The following is a 19,528-nucleotide window of genomic DNA, read 5'->3' as shown; positions in this document are numbered from 1 at the left end:
TATTTCTACTGATGGTGAGCCAGTCATTACCTAAAAATAGGCAAATGGACTATAAGAACTCTATGCTTTATAATCAGAGCTCAACTACATAAATCCAATAATAGAAAAAAATCGGTAAAGAATAAGAAAGTTCTCTTAAAATTTAACATGTTTCTAATATAAGCAAATTTTTTAACCTATGACCACAATAAATGTGAAACAGAAATTGTATTTCTGATTAACATTAAAAATATATTTGAAATGGACGATCAAAAGCATAAATGATATAACAACTAAAGGGAATAGAAACTAAAATTATCCAAAGGGATGAAAAATATAATAAAAGTAGAAAATAAGGATACGTAGAAAATACTACACTAGAATCTCTTATCAAAGAGTTTTAAGAGGTCTGAAATCCAAAGGTAGACTTTCCCAAACTAGCTGAATAAGCTGGGTCAAGTCATTTATTTTCTCTAGATCTTAGTTTCCTCATCTTTAAAATGAAGAAGAGGGACAAAATGTTTCCTGCTTTTTTTGCTCTAAAATTCCGTTTTGTTACTTAACATAAATGAGAATCTGAGAAACTGTCTCCTTTATTATCAAAGGGTTGTCTGGTTGCTGCCCATCACTACTTGTTCCAGATTTATTACTCACCAAACAAAAGTTGATTCAATTTTCCAGGCACTTCTCTAGTACTAACTAGAAGGGATTAGAATCACATTCAGTCAGACAACCACCTTCAAATGACTAATGTTTCTCAGACAGAATCTTCATTACAAAATGCTTCATATCTCTGTTATGTCATATCTAACTCTACCAGCAACAATATATATAAAAAAAGGAATATTATGAAAACTCAACAGTGTTAATTATAGAAACCCTTGCTGACCTTTAAATTTACTGACCAGTCTCTAGTGAGTTTTAATAATGTAACCTTTCAAGCCAATAAACTAAATCCTTGGGATAAATGTAGCAACTAAACTGCCCAGGACTACAAAACCATATTCAGTTTCTAAGAAAGACTACCAGAGCAAAGCCATCTTTTCAAAGTCTAGTTTCTATCTACAGCCTCATTGAGGTCTATCATGCAAAGTATTTTTTTTATAGTCTAAAGCCAGTTTCAGACCTCAAACAATTCACATTTTAAGACAGGGGCACCAGAGATTCTGAGCTTTTCTTTTAAAAAACATTTTGTTGTTAATCCTCATCCAAGGATATTTTTCCATTGATTTTTAGATACAGTGGAAAGGAGGGAGGGAGGGAGGGAAAAGGAGGAAAGAGGGGTACAGGGGAAGGGAGGGAGGGAGGTAGAGAGAGAGAAAAACATTGATGTGAGAGACACATTGATTGGCTACCTCCCCCAACCCCAACTGGGGCCTGGGATCAAACTCGCAACCCAGGTATGTGGTCCTTGACTGGGAATCGAACCCATGAGCCAATGCTCTAACCACTTAGCCAAACCAGCCAGGGCTCAAAAAGATTTTTAATCCCATCGTCTTTATTCCATTTAAAATGATATTTCCCAAAGCATCCTTTTTGTTGTTGTTACTCCTCCCCTGAGGATATTTTTCAATTGATTTTTTAAAAAAGAGGAAGGGAGGGAAAGAGGGGGAGAGAGAGAGACACCTTGAGTGGTTGTCTCGCACACAACCCCGAACGAGGCTGGGGATCAAACCTACAACCTACAACCTAAGTACATACCCTTGAACAGGAATCAAACCTGTGACCCTTCAGTCCATGGGCTAATGCTCTAACCACTGAGCAAAACTGGTCAGGGCCAAAGTCTCCACTTTAATAAAATGAAAAACTTAGTAGCCCCAATGAAGTAATCAGTGAAAAACAGTTTAAGGGAAAATCTTTTTATCTTACCTCTACACCAGGGCTAAGGCTGCTTGGCAGTGTTTCTGAAGTCACAGAAGTACTTGGAAGGCTGGAAATTTCCCAAGTATTCAGAGGCTGTATTGGTTCAGACTGCTTTGAACGATCTATACATTTTGGATTATCCAGTAAGGTCACTTCATAAAATTCTTGAATATCTAGAGGTGAGGAAAGGAAAAAAAAAGTGCATATATTTTCTAATTAAACTATGCATTGTTAAAACAACATAACCCAAAAGCAAAAATTTTACTCTAGATTAGTAAAGTCTAATCTTATAACATACTTAAACAGTAAATATTTTCTCATAGGCTTTTTACACTTTAAAGTCAGTGCTGAGTTCAAATTCCTACTCCTTCATCAATTAGCTACATGTTTAGGCAAGTTACTTAACTTCTGATAACTTGCCTCTTAACATTATGAATTGTTACAAGGACTGAATTATACATGTAAAGTGCACAATGGCACATAATAAGCAGCTAATATTATTGTAAATTCTGCATACATAATTCACTACTAATTTTTTATATCGTTGTACCACCAATATCCAGGCTGGGAGTATAAATCTCTCAAGTGATTTTAACTGCTCTTCTAACCAAAGTATAACAAAACAAAAAGTAAGTTAAAATAAAATAAAAAAACTAGATGCAATTTTAGATATCTCTAGTCTGAATATTTATAAACAATTAAATTAAATAGTTTCTATTATTTTAGAAACAATCATTTAAAGGTATGACAAAACTCTAAGAGAGTTTTGACTAGTTTATTGACCAATAGAAGTACTTATAGTAGTACAGGATAGAAGATCAAGTTACTTCGCTGTAGAAGCTGGAATTATAACAACTTAGTATATTAACATTAAGTATATTATTCATGCTACTCAGAAGCTTTGAATGGTAGTTTATTACGTACTAATTTACCACAGTTAATTCTTTATTCACCTACTGGTTTAATTTTGAGTTGATATTTTTAAATGAGGGAAATTATTATCAGCAAAGGTGGGCATTAACCTTTATAGAAGAATCATACACAATAGCTATAAATTAACTATAAATAGATGGGATAATTTTTACCTCTCGTTTCTCAGTGTAAGATTAGTTATCTCTTTTAAAAACATGCTAAGACAGTAGAGAAAGTAACTCCCTTTTCAGTTTTAATAACCAGTAAAACTGTAGAACTTTCTAAGTAAAGGGCAAATAAAAACTAATGTCTACACAATGAGGATAATAACAACCGACTTCAAAGGATGTCAAGAATATTACTAGAAAAACTTGTATGTGAAAGCATTTATAAATCACTAAACTGTTCACATAACCATCATGAAAAATAAATAAACTCAAATTCAGAGCATCAGCTATAAAGTATTCTTACCAAGAAATGTTTAACCTGAACCTGAATCAAGTCTTTCAAATCAACTTCTAGTTCACAGGAAATAAAGAGGACAGAAAAGCAAGCAACAAAACAAATCAGGAAGAGGACATTCTACAAGAAAGCTGGCCTGGTTTCTGTAGAAAGTCAATGTCATGATAGAGAAAAACTGTTTGAAAGCAAGAATTTTATCTAAATGAAAAAGACATAGGAACCAACTGCAATGTCTGAGCTTTCTTACTTGGGTTCAGGGTAACTAATATTGCCAGATAATATGCAACTTAAAGAGAGATTAGTCACCATACTTGGTTAACTAAAACCATTTGCAGAAGTACCAAAATATGTTTGTTACTTTTTTGATATGACAGTTTGTCAGTTGCTATCATTTTCCGTTAAAAAGATACACACACACACACACACACACACGTACTTTAATCTTGACCAATATCCCATCTTGACTAACATTCCATAGTTTATACAATTTATTTATCTACCACACTTCTCCACATTTAGGGTGTCCTAAGACCATAAAGATGAGCAGCATAACATTTCTTCAGAAACAATTTCTCTATTACAATTAATTCAGTTGTATCAGTCAAAATTTCTCAGGGTACACCTAATCAAAAAGGGCACTTTCTGGAAAAATTGCACTTATAGAGTGAACTTTACTTGTAAGTCCAAAGTATTTATAGTTTTATATTTCCCAAGCTATCAGCAGTTCTTGTTCTTTATAGTTAACCTACATTTTATGTCAGAAGAGAATTATATCCCTGATCACAACTATAAAAATGTAGCCAAAAAGAAAGATTACCATTATGACATGATAAGTATTTTTACAAAATAACATTCTAGGATTCAAAATATTACTTTCTACTTTACATTTTTCTAAACTGGGGTGTAAAACACTGAGATCCATAAGATATCTAGCCTAAAGTAAAACAGAAGTTACTACACAAATAGAAATCAAAGAGAAGACAAACATGGTAAATCCTAGCATAATCCCAATCTCTTCTATTTCCTGAAGATCTACTTAACATGCCAGAGTCTGAAAATTTATATTCTCAAAAGATCAACTTCATGAAAATAAAAAAAATAAGTAAGTTTACTCTGAACATTTACAACATTCAATGAATACTAATAGAGTGAATATGTTTTGGAAGAGGAATAAAATAATGGAAAGATAAAACAATAATGTCTTTGGGAGATTATTGAAAATTTAGGAAGAAATTATATAACACCTGAAGTTTCTCCATATAAAACACTTAAACATACATTTATTTTAAATTTAATTTCAAAAATTTGAAAATTAAATTAACCACTCTTCGATAGACAATGAAAATTTCTCAATTCTGGCTTATGTAAATCGTTATATATATGTTTCAATATCCAATGTCAATAAGAAAAGCTACTCATAGTTATATTAAAATATATATACTATGAAAAGAAAATGTAACCACAGCAAAATAATGTTTTAATAGTCACACGTCTCAATACTATTTTATCAGGAATTGCCAAATTTACTGACCAGTGTAAAATAACAGAGTCCTTCAATAAATCTATGCAAACATTTTATTCTAAACTTAAATCTTAAATATGAAAATGTAAAGAAAATGGTAGAATACAAGAGTGGTCAAAATGATTGCCATTTAATAGACAAGAGTAATATCATACTCATCTGAAAATCTATATAGCTTACCTAGATATATACCAGACATACAATTTAAATGACTGATTACATTTTATCTACTACCCTGAAAAAAAAATTATTTCCTTTGAAAATGATGCAGTACAGCAAACATGAAGAGAAAACAAGAAAATGCAGGATGCTAAAACAAGTAATAGAGAAAACTACCTTTAGGTAACTCATAATTAAAAACATTAATTTTGTTGAGCTTACTAGATCAGTTTTATCACACTCATTCTTCACTTTTTCCCACAAGTATAGTTCCTGAACAGAGATCTAAATTATAAGGTCACGAAGCTACAATAAAAAAAAAAAAGTGCTCAAAAATTAAACATGAACACAAGCAATTAGTCCCATGGGACAGAGGAGAATCATTCCTATTACCAAAAAATAAATTTTTTGAAATCTTTCAGATTACGTATTTCAGAAGTCTCCAAATCTAAGTAACATTAACTTTGAAGTAAAAAGGTTTCATTTACTTTTATTTTCTTGCTAGAATTCAAAGTCAGCAAACACTGGGAGGAAGATAAGTACAGAATTCCAGAAATATCCTCCAAGTGGGGTAAGGAAAAAGGAACCTTAAATGCGTATTACTAAGAGAAAGAAGCCAATCTGAAAAAGCTATATGCTGTGTGATTCCAACTACATGACATTCTGAAAAAGGCAGAACTACGGAGACAATAAAAAAAGATCAGTGACTGTTAGGGGTTGGAGTAGGAGAGGGATGAACAAGTGGAGTACAGAGGATTTTTACAGCAGTGAAACTACTCTGTATACTATAATGGTGGACACATTTCATTATACATTTGTCCAAACCTATAAAATATACAACAGAGTGAACAGTAAGGTAAACTATGGGCTTTGGGTAATAACGATGTGCCCGTGGATATTCATCCACTATCACAAATGTACCATCTGGTGGGGGAATTTGATAATGGGGAAGCCTATATATGTGTGGGTGCAGGGAGTATATAGGGACTCTCTATAACTTTCTCTCAATTTTGCTGTGAACCTAAAACAGCTCTTATAAATATTCTTTAAAAATAAAAAGACATGAGCTACAAAGCCATGAAAAAAACATAGAGAAACCTTAAATGCATGTTGCTAAGTTAAAGAAGCCAATCTGAAAAGCAAAACTATGGAGGCAATAAAAAGATCATTGGTTGCCAGGGATTCTGGGGGAGAAAGGAAGAAATGAACAAGTAGAACACAAGAGATTTTTAGGGCAGTAAAACTATTCTGTATGATACATAATAGTGGATACATGTATTAAAGCAACAAATGTGTATGTCAAGTTTATCAATGTATAACACAAAGAGTAAACCCTAATGTAAATTATGAACTGTAGTCAATAACAATATATTAATATTGGTTGTCAACTGTAACAAATATACCACAAGATATTAATATACTGTAAGATGTTAATAATAGGGGAAACGGGAGGGGGGTGGTGATGAAATGGGAACTCTGTACTTTCAATTTTTCTTCAAACTTAAAACTGCTGAGAAAACTAAAGTCTAATAGTTTAAGAAAATGTACAAAGGAGCATAATAAGTAACAAATTTTATTTTAAAAAGCAATCTCATACTTCATTTCAAAAAAATTTCCAATCTAGCCCTGGCTAGTGTGGCTCAGTTGGTTGGAGCATCATCCTGTGCACTGAAAGGTTCTGGGTTCAATTTATGGTCAGAGCACATACGTAGGTTGCAGGTTTGATCCAAGGTCAGGGTGTGTACAGAAGGCAACCAATCAATGTTTCTTTCTTTTTATCTCTCTGTAAAATCAATGAAAACAAAACATAACATCAGGTGGAGACAAAAAAAATAATAATTTCTAATCTATTAAAGATTTTAATGTTAAAAACAGAAGCCATGAAATAATTTAAATATAGTTAATGGTTTTATTTATCTTAGGGATAGGAAAGCCTTTCTAAGCATGGTACCAAGAGCAGAAAGCACACACACACACACACACACACACACACACACTAAAATTGGTAAATCTAACCATATATAGACACACCTATGTGTTTTTTTAATAAAAGTTTAAAAACAGCCCAGCCGGTGTGGCTCAGTGATTGAGCATCGACACATGAACCAAGAGGACACTGGTTCAATTTCCGGTCAGGGCACATGCCCAGGTTGTGGGCCAGATCCTTGGTGGGGGGCATGCAGGTGGCCAATTGATGTTCTCTCTCATCAATGTTTCTCTCTCTCTCTCTCTCTCCCTCTCCCTTTATCACTCTCTAAAAAAATCAATAAAGAAAAAATAATAATAAAAATGAAAACAAATGACAAGCAAGAGAAGCTAGTTGCAACTTACATGCAGGCAGAGTTAATATCTCTAACCGATTTTATACTTCTAAGAAAAAAGGGAAAAAAGATGATGAAAGGGGCAAATGACATGAACAAATAATTAAACAACTATGCAAGAAAATTCTTACATCGCTGGTTATTTCTTTAATCAAAGAAACACACAATAAAACATCAAAATCACTAACTATATATTCTACATATCAGATTAGTAAATATTAAAAAGACGAATAATACTCCATATTGTTTAAGGTATAGTGAATTCGTCATTCTTCCATATACTGCCTAAAAAATTTAACTGATAAAACATTTCTAAGGGTAATTTAACAAATTACATCAAAAGCCTTTAAAAAATGCAAATCCCCTTTTACCAAGCAATTCGTTTCTAAGAATTGATCCAAAGGATATAATAAAGGCTATAGAAAAGCATATACAAAAGCAATGTTGTCTATAATTTTAAAAAATTATATGTCTAAATGCTCCTAGGATATCATTAATAAAACTACAGTAAATCTATACAATGTAAATCTATACAAAGTCATTTAAAATGGTACAAATCTACTGAAATGGAAAGACATCAAATAATAAATTTTGTGGCATAGAAATAGTTAATATGTAAAGTCACACTTAACATGCACTTAGGCAAATTCAACTATAGCACCTCCCTCTGCCAAAAAAAAAGGGACAAGTCTACCTAACAGACCACCCAGTAAGTGAATGTCACAAGAAATTAGGAGAGAGAAGACTGTTCCCTCAGATAGTGTCCATTTTCATGTGCCTTTCATAATGTAAGTACCTCTGTGTATCTTACCGTGCCGAGTGTGATTCTAGAATTATGAGCTTTCAGTATAAGAGCTAACTACTTCATCTGTTGCTCCACTGAAGAAACAATGATTTCTTTCCACTAGAGAAAAAAACAACTGTATTGTAGTTAATGAGAGACTGTGTTAAATTCCTGAAGGATTTTCAAGGATAATTTTAATCTGATGTGATTTTTCACCTTTCACATTGATTTTAAATATCAATTCCCATGAAAGAAACAATTCTATTTTACTTGTGCAGGGAATTTGCTTTGCAAAATGAAAGAGAGAAAGAGAGAGAGAGAGAGAGAGAGAGAGAGTGAGTGTGTGTGTGTGTGTGTGTGTGTGTACACACAAAGAACAACACTCTTAAAGGATATTCACCCTATGGAAGGAGGAGAGAAGGCAGAATAAACACTGAAACATAACCCTGCCATTCCAGAGGGAAAAAAATTGTATCAGTTAATTGACTAAAAGCAAATACAATGTTTTTATTAACTAAATTAGACAACAGTCAAAGCTACTCAAGCACATATTCACTGTTTTCTTCTGAGCCAATGTACATTTAAATAGTCATTTAGACCCCCAAAGAGAAAAGAATATCATATAAAACTTAAATGTATTAAAAATTGTATTTCACACGCTAAAAACAGAAAAAACGTCAAGCCCGTTTCTAAATTAGGGTATTCACATACATATTCTCTAAAACAAGGTGTGTATCAAAAGGAACCAGAGTGTCTCAGATATGGCTGATTCCAAGGCTGGGGCCGTATACGTACACGAGCACCTAGAACGTCTTATTATGCCAAAGAAAATACTTTAAAAAAGAAAAAAATAGGGGCATGTCACAGGACAAAAGAGCAAGCTTGTAAGGGCTCCTATTAGATAAATCTGAGAAAATCTGAAAACCAACAATAAGGATAGTAATAAATTACCAACCATTGAAAGAAAATAGATACACTGATAAAGAAATAAATGGGGGAGAAGGGTTCCCAATTACAGTAAGATGCCAAGTGTTAACTGGAAAATGTAGAGGAGTGCTACCATTACAAAACTGTCATTTTTAACATAGTAAAACTGGTTCAGCCCGGCTGGTGTGGCTCAGTGGTTGAGCGTCGACCCATGCACCAAAAGGTCTCGGGTTCAATTCCCGGTCAGGGCACATGCCCAGGTTGTGGGCCAAATCCCCAGTGAGGGGCATGCAGGAGGCGGCCAATCGATGTTCTCTCTCACCGATGTTTCTATCTCTCTCTCCCTCTCTTTTAAAAAAGAAATCAATAAAGAAAAAAATTTTCTTAAAAAAACTGGTTCAGGAAAGCATCATCAATGGATGCTAAATTGTAGGTGAAAATTTTGCTGAAAAGCAGGGTATGTTCACAGTGTTCAGGTGTCTCCTCCACATTCTGCTTATAAGATGCAAGGGGAAAAAAAACAGTAATTATATAGAGTAATGAGATAACACCTTAATTGAGTGATCAAAATTAACATCATCGCCCTGGCCGGTTTGGCTCAGCAGTTAAGAGCATTGGCCTGCAGTCCAGAGAGACCCGGGTTCAGTTCCCGCTAAGGGCATGTATCTCGGTTGCAGTTTGTCCCCGGCCCTGGTTGGGTCATGCGGTGGCAGCTACTCGATGTGTCCCTTTCACGTCGATGTTTCTCTCTCTCTCTTCCTCTCTCTCCCTCCTGCTCTATCTGAATAAAAAAATGGAAAAATGTCCTCAGGTGAGGATAAAAAGAAAAAAAATTAACATCATCAATGAAGGGCAGAAGATGTGTACCTATGGATGTACAGAACTCCACAGAATAACCTGAATCTAATCATGAGCAAACATAAGACAAACCCAAAATGAGAAACAATATACAGTCAGCCCGCATTTATCGCAGTTAATCAGTTCCAGACTCTACCATGATAAATAAATGCCCAAAGTAGGATTCTTTATTTATATACAGTCGTCCCTCGCCACTTCGCTCTTCTTGTGGCTTCACTCTATCGTAAGCCGCAAAGCACGAAGTGAGGAGGGACAATGGTATTAAAAAAAAAAAGAGCAGCCCAGCTGGTGTGGCTCAGTTGGTTGAGCATTGACCCAGGTTGTGGGCTCCATCCCCAGTGGGGAGCATGCAGTCAATCAATGTTTCTCATTGATATTTTTATCTCTCCCTCTCCCTTCCTCTCTCTCTAAAATCAGTAAAAACATATTTTTAAAAAATTGCCCTGGCTGGTTTGGCTCAGCAGTTAGAGCATTGGCCCGAGGATCGCAGAGTCCCAGGTTTGGTTCCCACTAAGGGCATGTACCTCGGTTGCAGTTTGTTCCCCGCCCCGGTTGGAGTCGTGTAGGTGGCAACCACTCGTGTGTGTCTCTCACATAGATGTTTCTTTCTACCTCCCTCTCGCTTTATCTCAAGACAAATGCCAAAAAAATGCCCTCGGGTGAGGATAAAAAAAAAAAAAATTAAGAGCAATGGGGAACTGTGATCTTCAAAAATGTCAATGTCATAAAGGACAAAGGAAGACTGTTGAAATGTACCCAGATTAAAGGAAACTAAAAAGACATGAAAACTAAATGCAATACCTAGTCCTAAACTGGATAGTGTACTGAAAAAATAATTAGAAAAGGGAAAATTTGACCCGACATGGATGAAATAGCTTAAACTAAAAGAAATATTTATAGATGCTTTTCCAGCTCTGTAATTAAAAGGTTCTAAAGAGAATCCAACCATATTCAACATAATCAAAACACTGCTTCAGAACAGTAGTAAATGAAACTAGTAAATAATCTAATTCAATCAAAACCACCAATTAAAAACTTCAAAAATTTTTCCTCCAATTCCATAAAATGTTAGTTAATAGTCAATCCAGATCCTGTTATGTTTTCCTTTCTCAAACATAGCCTTCAAAGTCTCTCTCTCTCATATACACACACACACACACACACACGCACGCACAGTTAGCAACAGACTAAACTATAACATCACTGGAACCAATAAGTCAAAAAAAAATCTAAGAAATTCTGACATTTTACCGTTATAGCTGGAAGTTTACCCTTTGATTACTAAGTTAAATATGCTATTCAAAATACATAAAGTCCATCATAACATTCACCTTTTTAAAAAAATACCACTGACCCTATAAACATCTATGTTAAACACAATTATTGACAGTGTTCTTTATCACATTAAAATATTCAACTTATGATAACGAATATCCTAATAGTTGACAGTGAGGAGAGGCTCTGAATTAGCTGAGTTCAATTTCTGGCTCCACAATTTAGCATCCTTGGGCAAAAGACGTCATTTCTCAGTGCCTCAGTTTTCTAATTTATAAAATGGTATTATCATCTCATAGTTGAATATATACCTCATGGGATTATAATTAAGTAAATACTTGTATTATGTACATAAACAGTGCTCAATAAATGTTAGCCATTATTAATTTTTAAACACACTTATAATAGTCATATTCGGATATCCATTAGGATGCCTTCTATGAAAAATAGTATGACAGTTCCTCACATAATTAAAATTATATCTATCATATGATCCTGAAATCCCACTTCTGCATATATATATCCAAAAGAATTGAAAGCAGGCCTCAAAGAGATATTTGCATACCCACATTCACAGCAGCAATATTCACAATAGCCAAGAAGTGGAAACAACCCAAATGTCCATCAGTGGATGAATGGATAAATAAAAATGTGGTATATACATGCTAACGATTTACTCAGCCTTAAAAAGGAAGGTAGTCTTCTCACATACTACAACATGGATTAACCCTGAGGACATTATACTAAGTGAAATAAGCAGTGACAAAAAGACCAATACTGTATATATGATTCACTTTATATGAGGTATTTATAGTAGTCAAATCATACAGATAGAAAGTAGAATGGTGGTTTTACCTGGGGTTTGGGGGAGGAAGAGGAGAACAGCTGTCTAATGTATAGGGTTTCAGTTTTGCCAGATGAAAAAGTTCTGAATTGTTTCATCACAACAGTGTGAATATACTTAACAATACTAAACTACACATTTAAAAATGGTTAAGCTGGCCCTGGCCTGTTTGGCTCAGAGGTTGGAGCGTAGGCCTGTGGATCAGAGAGTCCCGGGTTTGGTTCCCACTAGGGGCACGTACCAAAATCAATCAATCAATCAATCAATCAATCAATTAAAAATGGTTAAACTGGTAAGTTTTGTTTTTTTACAATTATAAAAAAAGAAGCATACTGTGAAACCCCATACAACAAACCTAACAGTCCTTTACCATGTTTACAAGGGCTAATGAAACTATTAGTTAATGGAAATAGCAACAAATGACCTAGGAGCTAAAAAAAAAAATCTCAGAAATGGACACTTATTACATAATCCATCTTCATTTTCAAATATCTTCAAAATTAAAATAAAACATTGCTTTACAATAAGCTTGCTATATATTGCAGACAAAATATATAAATCATATGACTCAACTTAGTCCAAATTTTTTTCCTGTGCACAAGGAAAGCAGGTAAGTTCTCTTATCCCAAAAATAGAAAAGCAGGTAAGTTCTCTTATCCCATAAGTAACCCCAGGGGTCTACACTGGTATGCAATCTGAGGACTATCAAACTCATCTCAAATCCCAGACAAACCTAAGCATCAGAAATTACCTCAAACCACTATGGATTATGGACTTGAATTGGACTATTCTGACTATAATGAAACCACATCCAGTCTACTTTACTTACACAATTTTCAAATAAAGTATAAAAATATAAGAATACAAAATCAAATATATTGGGTTTTCAAGTTGCTCTCATCTAAATCAGGGATTAAAATTAGGCAGACTTTAGCTCATATTTATACAAAAATAATCACCAGATGTTTTGGGAATAAATTTTAAACAAATGTATAGCTCATAATTTTTTTTTTTAGATATAACTTTAAATATTCCACTCTAAAGAAACAACTTAGCTCAAACTCAAAAGTTAATAAAGCCTGGTTGGTGTGGCTCAGTGGATTGAGTATTGTCCCACAGACTGAGAGGTCCTGGTTTGATTTCCGGTCAGGGCACATGCCCAGGTTTCGGGCTCAATCCCTGGTAGGAGGCATACAGGAGGCAGCTGATAGATGTTTCTCTCTCACATTGATGTTTCTATTGCTCTCTCTAAAACACCAATAAAAACATATTTAAAAAGTTAATAAAAATTTTTCTGTTTTCAATAATTTTTATCAAGCTAAGAGTTAGAACAATGATCGTCACATTTCACTGAATTGAGGATACTGATATTGAAGACATAAATCAGAAGATGCACCTTTATTTCATGTGCCACTAAGAATGCAAAATCAGCCCTGGCCAGTTTGGCTCAGCGGTTAGAGCGTCAGCCTGCGGTCTGGAGAGACCCGGGTTCGGTTCCCGCTAAGGGCACGTACTTCGGTTGCAGTTTGTCCCCGGCCCTGGTTGGTCGTGCGGGTGGCAGCCACTAGATGTGTCCCTTCACATCGATGTTTCTCTCTCTCTCTCCCTTCTTCTCTCTCCCCCCCACTCTATCTGTACAAAAAATGGAAAAATATCCTCGGGTAAGGATAAAAAAAAAAGAATGCAAAATCACTGCCAACATACATCAGTTATAAAATGCATCCCAAATTCAGAGATATTGAAATATTTAAAAATTGGTATCTTATAATTGATATAATACAATATGTACATGCTTATTCCTCTGAATAATCCCAAGGTACCAGAAACCTATTCTATGTATCAACTAGACAGGAAGGGGTAAAAAAAATAAAAATCTCTATCATGCCAAAACCCAAGTCAAGTCCCACACAAACTTTTTAAAATGCATGAAAACAGTTGATTCAAACTACCGGTTCATAGACTCAATAAATAAGTAACTGATGCAGACTACAAATCCAAAGACATAACTAGATAATTCGCTATAGCCTAAGTAAATAATTTCCAAACTTAGGAAGTCAAGAATCTAAGCACCAAATGATTTTCAAATGACTCAGGTGGTCAAGACCCATGTCTCCTTTAATCCAATGGTCCATGGGTACCAGCTCAGAGGACAGAGTGCCACCTACTAAAGAAAAAAACAGTTAATCCAAGAATTTTCAATGGATTCTGGTTTAGTTTAGGGTGACTTACAGGGGGTAATGTATATTATCACACTGCTTCAAAAAAAAAAGGGTGCAAGTGCAGAGGAAAACAAAAATCTTATTGACCTAAATATTTTCAGAGCCTGGAAAAAGTAACCCAAATTCAGCAAACAGAAAAGAATGCATATACTTAGTAGTGCCCACAAGTCAATTACAGGATGTAAACACACAAAAACCTCTACTAAATTTATCTGTTTCAAAATTCCTAAAATCTGTTACTTTCCTTACACCAAAATCTGATACCACATCCCATAAAATATTAAAATAGAAGTAAATCCAAATATCAAAGTAAATTCACAGGCAATGAAATTATGCAGGACAAAGATTCATATATATAAACTTAATAATTAGGAAACTAACTCTATCATAATTCAATTATGTATAAGAATAAACACACCCAAAACAGGCAAGGCAGATTATGTTAAAAAAAAAAAAAAAAAAAAAAAGAAGAAAGAAAAATATTCCCACAAACATAGCAAATCTATCTCCAGTCTAGAGAAATCCAAGCATAGATGGTTTGGTTATTTCCCTAACCAATTAATTTTCTTAAATTGCAGGTTTCACACAAAGGAAGATTGCATCTATCTATGTCTACATCTATATGTAAATGAGGACTTAACAATCATACTATTTTTTTCTAAACAGTGACCCTACTAAATAAAATATTCCTGGGTTTAATGTTGGTTTAAAAAAAACAAATAACTGCCTGGTCAGTGTGGCTCAGTGGTTGAGCGCTGACCCATGCACCAAGAGGTCACCGGTTCAATTCCCCAGTCAGGGCACATGCCCAGGTTGTGAGCCAAATCCCCAGTGGGGGGCATGTGGGGAGTGGCCAGTCAATGTTCTCTCTCATCAATGTTTCTCTCTCTCTCTCTCCACCTTCCTCTCTCTAAATTCAATAAAGGAAAAAAAACACAAACAGCAAACTAAAAATTATTTTTCCCTTCCTTTTTTTTTTTTTCAGAAGAATCCAATTTGATCATTCATTTGGACCTTAAACATCAGAGCTTAGAAATTCAAATGTAAAAAATGTCTGTAAAAAAAGGCAAAATGTTGATAATTTTTGAAGATGGGTTACAGGCTTAAGTTTATAATAATGTTAAATTATAGACATAATTCAGGTATATTAAGTGGTCTTTAAAATCATCTTTAAATCTAAAATAAATTTAGCAGAAAATATCAATTTACCAATAAGTTATTTCACAGAGTACTAACTTGAAGGTGGACCTCAAATCATATAAAAAGTTACTCTAGTAACAGATGAAATGTAAGGCCATATTTACTGGGAAGTTATTGAGAAAATAACGATAATGCAATAAAATATACATCTTATTTTAATATGTTATATAGTCAATGACTAATAAAAAAAATTTCATTCTTAGAATTGGAAGGACACATTTTCTAGTTCAGTGATTTGCAAACTTTTCAAGGTAACTGGAAGAAAGGGCCAGAGACAGATCACCTTGTTTTATATATTGGGGGTTGTTTACAAAATATAAGATTTTGTTTTAAAAAAGGATCTAGCTACTGCCCTGGCCTGTTTGGCTCAGCAGTTAGAGCACTGACGCGTGGACCAGAGAGTCCCAGGTTCGGTTTCCGCTAAGGGCACATACCTCGGTTGCAGTTTGTCCGCAACCCCAGTTGGGGTCATGTGGGTGGCAACTACTCAATGTGTCCCTCTCTCACATCGATGTTTCTCTCTCTCTCTTCCTCCTTCTTTCCCTCCCACTCTATCTGAACATAAATGCAAAAATGTCCTCGGTTATTTGTGGAATATAATGAACATAACAGTCTGAGGAATGGGGTAGTCCCAGGGACATGGAAGCGGGGTACAGACTGACAATCCCCTAAAGAGGGGGATGGTGGGAGAGAGATAAACCACAGAACTTATATGCATGTATGCATGAACAGTGGACATGTACAATAATCTGGGGAAAGGGCAGGGAGGGAGGGGGAGGTGGGAATCAGTGGGGGAAAAAGGAGAAACATCTGTAACAAAAATTAATTAATAAAAAAAAAAATGTCCTCGGGTGAAGATTAAAAAAAAAAAAAGAATTTAGCTACTTAAAAAAAGGAGGGGGGGCTTAAAAACCATCATTCCATTGCACTCACATTCTACAGCTAATATAGTGTCTAAAAAAGGTTACATAATTCAATTAATAGCAGTATCAGGATAGAATTCAAAACTCTTCATTTGTCCAGTTCTCCTTTAAAACAATGCAGCACTTCAAAATTAAGTTACAGTTAAGAATAAAATTCTGTTTCATTTTTTTGCCTGTAAAATAGGACTGGACAAGATCATCTCTAAGACCATTTTCCAGGTCTAAAATTCTGACTCCATTAATGCCAAGTTTAAACAGAGGTCTATGTTAAGGTGAACGAATGTTCTTAAACATAACAGAACTCTTCAAACATTTTCAAGGACTCCAGAGAAATAACAGGTCAAATATAGAAAACTAACAGTTAGTTGTTACCTTTAGGGTCTTGAAACATTTTTGCAACTACACCCTCTTTTAATAGTTAATGCTAGGATATGAAAACTGTTTTCAAAGACCACCGAAATAATCATATTAAAAGGTTTTCTTAGATATTTTTGGAAAGAATACTGGCTTTTTGAAATACATAGCTCACTGGATATTCAAATTACTGAATGCCTCAAAGAGAACCAAGTATATCACTTTTTTAAGTTTAAAATAAATGAATTCAAAGAAGCATTAAGCCTAGCTGACACATATGGTCACAAATAAAGTTTTAATTCCCACCTATTAAAGCCTGAAAGAGGTTGCTCTGAAATATGTTAATAACCCGTTCTATGGAACTTCTGAGCTGTCTGTCTTCAGTTTGGCTTAGCTTCGAACGATACTCTTCCAAAAGTTGCAATGCTCTCCGGGTATCTGAGAAGAAATATAAAGTCTGCTTAAAATTATATGTTTACAAGAAAGTATTACACACTAGCTATGCAGTAAATAATTCTGCAAGATATCTACACAGTTCCCACATTCTCCTGGTCAATTGATGCTACTATGTTCATGCACACCCCTATTCCCTAGAATGAGCCAAAAAACTTTAAATATATGTCACAGTAGAAAAAGGAGGAAGGTGAGTAGTTTTATGGTCTACCACAATAAAAGATCATTTTGATCAAAGTATTAGCAACACAGTTTCAGATCTGATATGCAGAAGCAGATTATCTATAATTTGTCATTATAATCCAAATATTAACTGTTTCAAAATATTAGCTCTTAACTAGTAACCCGCTTTGCTCACAAATTATGTTTAGTAAGAATGATAATGTGAAATACTGAAACACCAATTCAGAGTTTTTAAAAAGACGTTTCAGAGGGGGAAAAGTAACTGCCTCTCCACTGACTAGAGATGTCAAAGAAAAAAGTTTGACAAACATATAGATGTTTCCATCTTCTGAATGATGTGAAGTTTAGATTCCCTAAGTAGTAAGGATAGGACTGTGCTGTCTCACTAGGATTACACAAACATTTGTAAGACACAGCAATCAGAAAACAGACACACAGAAAAGCAAGTGACATCCACAAGAGTTCTAAAACAAATTCTCACCTTGTTTCCGGACCGGCATTTTTCTCCAGAATCAGGAAGAGGGCACACACCTTTAAAAACATAAAACAGAAAGGAAACAGAACTAAAGAAGAGAACAGAATCGTGGTTAAACAACTAGCATTTTCCCTGAAATCTCAAACCGAAAAGCTCAGGGCCCTATTTGAAAAACCCACCTGGCAAAGTTTTGCCAAGTGAAGGGCAGAACCTCCAAACCCAGCAGTGTCAATCTAGAAAGCGTTTACCTAGAGGGTGACACCTCTGCAACATCAGAGCAGACAGAAGTCGGCTTCCAAATTCTCGAAAGCTGCCCCCTTTCCCAAAGGAAAGGCACTAAATGCCTAGACCTGAGGCTACCCCTCCCCCGGCATAATTATGCACACTCCCCGCCCAGCTATTGGGGGGGGGGGCGCTCGGACCCTTAGTTCCTTAGCCAGCAGCGGCTGGAAAGCGCTCCGAGAAAGGGACCAGCTGGGTTGCTCACCCCGCCATGCCCGGGCCCCCTCCTCTCTCTTGCCTTTCTCCTTGCTGGCTTCCTCTGGGCTACTCCAGCAGGGGCTGGACAGGGCAGCGGCCGCTCTCCGCGACGCCCTCGCGCCCCACATGCACACCTCCGCGGGCCCCCACACCTGCGGCGCCGCCACAAAGTTCCCGAGAGCGGCGTGCGCTCGGAGCTGGGGTGCGCCCCGGACCCACTCGAGGCGGCTCCCCCGCCCTGCCCCGCTCCACGTCCCCCCGCCCCGCCCGGGGCTCGAGGAGCTCAGCTGAGGGGGGTTGAGGGAACGGGGGAGGAGCTCCCCTCGGCGGCCGCACCCCTGCTGCCTCTTCCTCCTCCTCGGCCGCCGCCTCCTCACTCGCCGCGGCCCGCTAGCCCGATCGCCCTCGCCCCTCCTAGCCGTCCCACCCCCGGAACCTCGCCTCTTTCCGCACCCCCAACCGCTCTCCCCCCAAACTTTCCGCCAAGATGGCGGCCCCGAAGCTAGACTGCCGCGCCCCCACGTGACCGCTTTCCCGCAGCCCTCAGCCAATGGGAAGTGAGGAGGCGGCTCGCGCCGAGCCCCGGGCTCTCCGCGCTACCTTTGGGTTGGAAGAGAGCGGAGGGCCGGGAGGGGACTGGGGAGCGGCCAGGCAGACCCCGGGAGCAGCAAGTGAGCCGCCTTGCTTAAAGGGGCGACCACCGAAGGGGCTCCGAGGACAAAGGGGTTGACACACACACTCTACAGGTGGTCCGGGGTGCCCTGGAAGAGCCCGCCTTTACCTCGCCCCAGCCCACCGGCGTGTCCCGCGGTTTTGAGCGAGTAGCGCCCCGGACCGCAGGGATTGGGGTGTCTGAAGAGAGACGTGACTTCGCCCACACCAGATCTAAGACACACATTCCGGGACATGGCTTTAACCTCACTGCACATGTGCTGTTTTCAACTCCGCGTCAGGGGGAAGTGCCTGTCGCCCCCGGGGTGGGTCCCCGACCTGGAAAAGTGGTCTCGTGGAGGAGTTGGCTGCACGGCCCACGTTAGGGGCGGGAGGCGGCGAAGCCTGGGAATGGGAAAAGGGGGTTGTTCGGGCGGGAGGTGCCATCTCTGCCCTGCCTTCCACTTTGTGCTCCTTTTCTAAAAAGTTGCTGTTCGCCCTTCAGTAAAAGTTGTGGGAGGCTGAATTAAAGAAGGGCACTAAAATGGGGAGATGGGTTAACTTAAAAGTTGTAGGGTTTTACCAGAGGATTTTTAAGTCCAAGTGACTAATGCCAAGCAAGAATGCATTTAAGGGTGGGAAGAGAAAAATCGTTTCTCTTACTCATTCCTGCGTTCCTCCTGG

At 36.9% G+C, this 19,528-nt stretch overlaps 1 protein-coding gene across 24 annotated transcripts in view; it reads right to left on the bottom strand.

Annotated features, from left to right (window-relative positions):
• DLG1 (discs large MAGUK scaffold protein 1) overlaps nt 1-18,697 on the bottom strand; it is a 261,892-nt gene extending 243,195 nt beyond the window's left edge. For 10 of the 24 annotated variants that reach the window (XM_036243176.1, XM_036243174.1, XM_036243181.1 and 7 more), the window contains exons 1-4: nt 17,893-17,962; nt 17,720-17,769; nt 16,909-17,040; nt 1,849-2,015 (exon numbers count right to left, since the gene is read on the bottom strand). In XM_036243176.1, the coding sequence (XP_036099069.1) occupies nt 1,849-2,015; nt 16,909-17,040; nt 17,720-17,738 (318 nt within the window). In that variant the 5' untranslated portion in view covers nt 17,739-17,769; nt 17,893-17,962. Of the gene's footprint in view, nt 1-1,848; nt 2,016-7,228; nt 7,251-16,908; nt 17,041-17,719; nt 17,770-17,892; nt 17,964-18,233 lie in introns of those variants that run through there. The other 14 variants (XM_036243175.1, XM_036243180.1, XM_036243182.1 and 11 more) reach the window with 7 other exon arrangements.
• Between the last annotated feature and the right edge of the window lie 831 nt (nt 18,698-19,528).

The sequence above is a fragment of the Molossus molossus genome, unplaced genomic scaffold, assembly GCF_014108415.1.
Source record: "Molossus molossus isolate mMolMol1 unplaced genomic scaffold, mMolMol1.p scaffold_m16_p_5, whole genome shotgun sequence".
In the NCBI taxonomy this organism is placed as follows: domain Eukaryota; kingdom Metazoa; phylum Chordata; class Mammalia; order Chiroptera; family Molossidae; genus Molossus; species Molossus molossus.
The sequence above is the reverse complement of the archived record's forward strand: the minus strand, read 5'-3'. Positions and strand labels throughout refer to the sequence as shown.